At 44.5% G+C, this 4,100-nt stretch overlaps 1 protein-coding gene across 1 annotated transcript; it reads right to left on the bottom strand.

Annotated features, from left to right (window-relative positions):
* Window positions 1-441: 441 nt before the first annotated feature.
* Window positions 442-3,834, bottom strand: LOC149200811 (disease resistance protein Roq1-like). Its single transcript, XM_089401082.1, has 6 exons — window positions 3,580-3,834; window positions 3,213-3,448; window positions 2,018-3,044; window positions 1,710-1,916; window positions 1,037-1,520; window positions 442-830 (listed from the first exon to the last, which is right to left on the bottom strand). Exons 1-6 carry the CDS (start codon window positions 3,832-3,834, stop codon window positions 442-444), a joined length of 2,598 nt encoding a protein of 865 aa, XP_089257208.1.
* Window positions 3,835-4,100: the final 266 nt, after the last annotated feature.

The raw sequence follows: 4,100 nt of genomic DNA on the forward strand, positions 1-4,100 counted from the left end.
AAGAAGGTGAGATATGTGATTTGCGATCGAATCGCATCGCAGAATCGCAATCGGCAGAAGACACAGGTCGTAACGGAGGCAACAGGGCGGGAATGCGATTTGCGATAGCGATATGATCGCATCGCAACGTCGCGTCGGAAGAAGTCAAGAGAACCGATTGAGGCAACAGTCATGGATGTGATTTGCGATCTAATCGCATCGCAGAAGAAAGAAAAACAGAGCCAGCGCGGGGAAAACTGCCGGTTTTGACTTACAGTGGAAATTACCATTTCAACAAAGTGTAGACAACATCTGTGAATTGCAACACCCTTCCAAAATGCTCAAAGTTGGAGTCCCATAAAGTTTCCAACCTAGCGTGGCAGACTCTTCATAGTAAAGACTTTGGAAACCCGTCAAGTTCCCAACTAACTCTGAGTGCTTTGGATAGTCTGCACCAAGTTCTTAACCGAGTCTGGTAACGTCTGCAGAGCAGAACACCCACCCAAGTAAAGAGTTTGGAGGCCCATCAACTTCCCAAATGAGTCTGGCAGTGTTTGCAAAGAGGGACACCCACCCAAGTGAAGATGTTGGAGGCTCATCAAATTGCCAAACCACTCTGGGAGCGTCTGCAGAGCGAAGCACTGGCCCAAGTGAAGACGTTGGAGGCCCTTCAAATTCCCAATCCAATTTGGGAGTGTCTGCAGCATTTGCATAGCGGAGCATCCGCCAAAGTGAAGACGTTGGAGACCCGTCAAATCCCCAATCGAGTCTGGGAGAGTTTGCATAGCGAAGCACCCTCCCAAGTGAAGACGTTCGAGACCTGTCAAGCTCCCAAACAAGTCCGGGAGCATCTGCAGAGTGGAGCACTCGCCAAAGTCAAGATATTGGAGGCCAATCAAATTCCCAACTGAGTGTGGGAGTGTTTGCAGCGCAGAGCACCCACTCAAATGAAAACTTTGCAGGCTTATCAAGTTCCCAACCGAGTCTGGAAGCATTTGCAGAGAGAAGCACCCGCCTAAGTGAAAACATCGGAGGCCCGTCAAGTTTCCAATCGAACCTGGGAGTCTCTGCAAACGAGAGCATCCGGCCAAGTCAAGACTTTGGAGACCTGTCAAGTTCCCAACCGAGTCAGGCAGCCTCTGCAGAGAGAAGCACCCACCTAAGTCAAGCCTTTGGAGTGCCGTCAAGTTACCAACCGAGTTTGGGAGCGTCTGGAGAGTAGAGCACCCCTTCAAGTCAAGACTTTGGAGTCCTGTTAAATTCCCAACCGAGTCTGGGAGCGTATGCAGAGCAAAACAGCTGCCCAACTCAAGACTTTGGAGAGCTGTTAAGTTCCCCAGTGAGTTTGGGAGCGCCTGCAGACTGCAGCAATACATTAATGCAAGGTGTTTTAAGGAATCCATATGACAGAATTCATTTGGCAAAATTTCTAAGTAACTCCCCCACAAGACAAATTTTTGGAGGTGCTTCAGCGTTCCAATAGACTTTGGAACTTTTAAAAGGGGAGCACGAATATACAATTCCCTCAATTCTAGAGGTGCCTGCAATGTACATTAATAAAGTGGGTTCGACACTATAAATGTGAACATTCGCATTGTGGTATGCGAAGACAATTGTCAAGTGCAAGCAATTTTTATAATTTGGAGAAAAACAAAACAAAAATCTGTTTCAAAGAAAAAAGAAAAGATTATCTGAGATTCATGTTGCCACAGTGTTTGCAGGTGGCTCACCTTCTGTATATATAAAACTCGTAAAGTTTTTAGTGAAATCCAGGAAGGGAAGGACGAGTACGGGCAATTCTCCCAGCGGAGATATATTAGTTGTGGTAACTGCCCAGCCCGGAATAGGCGTTCAACAAAATAACCTTCAGCCCTAAGCAGCTTTAAGCTGTCAGATTGTTCAGAGACATTTCCGTGAACCATGCTAATTCCACGCACCTGAATTGATCACCTCGAACTGTTAAAAACAAGATGGTCAATCTTGCAAAGTTGTAATACTTCAAAACTTCAAAGCCCGTTGAAATCTACAAAATACTTACAGGAGATCGCGTAGAAAGATTATGAAGAAAGCTGTCAGTCAACCACCAAAGCCGAAGCTCAGGAGTTTCCTTTGCGAGATCTCTGCCAAGGTCTCTAACCTGGTCGTGCATTCTTATACAGTTTTCACTGTCGACCTCGACAACGGATCTGTTCTCTAGGTTACGAAGACCCAGCCATCCTTCCCAACCGGATCCGTCCAATATTCTGATGACGGTATCCCTGTGTTCTCCAATGAAAAAACAGGCAATGTCTAAGAATATCTGTTTTTCCTCTTTATCCAGGGCGTCATAACTAATTTTAAGTGTGCTTTGAATATCGGTGGGAAGTATTTTGGAGGTTTTGTGCAATTGCGCTCTCCGATATTCTAAATCATATTTTCCACAAAGAAGGGCTCCAAGCACTTTAAGAGATAAGGGCAACCCATTGCAGATATCCAAAAACTTTTCCACCACGTCCTCAAATCCCAACGCAGGACGGGGCTGACCAAAGGCATGGGAGCAAAAGAGTTCTTTCGAGTGCTCTCGATTTAGGCCTTTCAGCGTGTAGATAGAGGACTCTGCGATCCCTGAGCTTGTGAGCACGTCTTTATTGCGAGTTGTAATTAAAATTAGGCTTCCTGGATGAACAGTATCTTTAAGTGGGGAAAATAATGCATCTAGTTGATTAATATGATCAACATCGTCTAAAACTATCTGCTCAGAAAGAGAGATATGCCTTTTGAAGGCCCCCATGCCTTCATCAATGTTGTTTATATGTATATTCGAGAGACTCAAACGGTTAAGAAGGTTACTCTGCAGGGAAAGCAAATTTCCTGATCTGACATCAGACAAGAAGCAAGATCGGTCGTAATTTGACATCTCCCGATTGAATAATTCTTTGGCGATGGTCGTTTTTCCAATTCCGCCAAGACCCGCAATTCCCACAATACTGGGCTTCCCGCTTTGCCGTTGCAGTGACACTGTGATGTCCACATCCTTTACTTTTTCAAACAGGCCAGTTGGATATTTAGCGACATTCAGAAGTGGTCTGCGAACTTTTTTCAGAACTTGTTCAACGACCTCATCAACGAGCAGCCCTTAGTCACTGAATAATATCCACAATAACTGTCTGGTAAGGAACGTCTACAAAAATATCGATATCCTTATTAATCCAGCAAATTAAAAGCTAAGAAGGGAGAAGCAGGGGTGCTCTTACCCATTACACGCCTTCAGGTCAATGCCGCTTGTGTTTGCTACAATAGAAAGGGCATTCCTCCATTTCTCAATAGTGTTCGAGTTATGCCGTGGCCTCTTTGTATTGGTTTGAGGATCTACTGTTGTCTTCTTTTCCAATATGCACAGGGTTCGAGCATACGCTCCATTTTCGTCCTCTTTACACAGAAGGATACACTGGAGAATGCTCAGGGCTCGAGCATAAACTCCATCTTGGCTCTGTGTCCACCGAAGTTCCCAAGGATTGACATGATAAAAGACGGGAATAATTGTTGAGCCCGACTCCAACATCAATACTAATTCGTTGAGACACCAACTAGATATCTTGGAGAAAAGATCGCTACATGCACCGTGGAAGTTCGAATAGCCTCTTCGATTTGAGAAGTCATGTTCTCTCCCTTCTGTAATTCTGGCTGGTCCAAAAATACTCTTAATCCATGTTCTTTCAGGCGACGGTAGATATGACTGGCGAGGCCTTTCTTCATGTCAGGACCACGGTGATTTATGAATACATCAGAAACATACCTGCAGCTATTGCCCTGTGAGGTGGATGCCGTGGAGGATGCCGAGCATGTAGCGTCACCAACTGTTGTTAAGTTAATCATATCTGCCGTTGGATATAGAATAACAAAGAAGCAATAACTAAAATGTGTTACAGATATTGGGGAATGTGAGCTCAACCTCTATTTTTTCGACTGAATGATCTAGCAACTCCAATGAAGTTACCAGCTGCACCTTTGATATTTTGTCTGTGTATCAATACCTAGTTATTTAAACGATTGAATCCCCAGTGTATAAGGTTGCTTTCTGTAATTCTCAAGTCGCCAAGAAACACAAGAAACACTCGCCAACATAAAATATGTTTATTGGT

The sequence above is a fragment of the Pinus tabuliformis genome, chromosome 2_1 (assembly GCF_031772625.1).
Source record: "Pinus tabuliformis cultivar Carrire ecotype Pingquan chromosome 2_1, CPIR1, whole genome shotgun sequence".
NCBI lineage: Eukaryota > Viridiplantae > Streptophyta > Pinopsida > Pinales > Pinaceae > Pinus > Pinus tabuliformis.

Excerpts from the sequence above, each read along its gene's own strand:
- LOC149200811 (XM_089401082.1), bottom strand. The coding sequence starts at position 3,834 with ATGATTAACTTAACAACAGTTGGTGACGCTACATGCTCGGCATCCTCC. Across the intron at positions 1,917-2,017 it reads ATCTTTCTACGCGATCTCCT|GTGCGTGGAATTAGCATGGT; the intron begins GTAAGTATTTTG and ends TGATCAATTCAG. Across the intron at positions 831-1,036 it reads TCGTTTGCAGAGACTCCCAG|ATGCTCCCGGACTTGTTTGG; the intron begins GTTCGATTGGAA and ends TCCACTCTGCAG.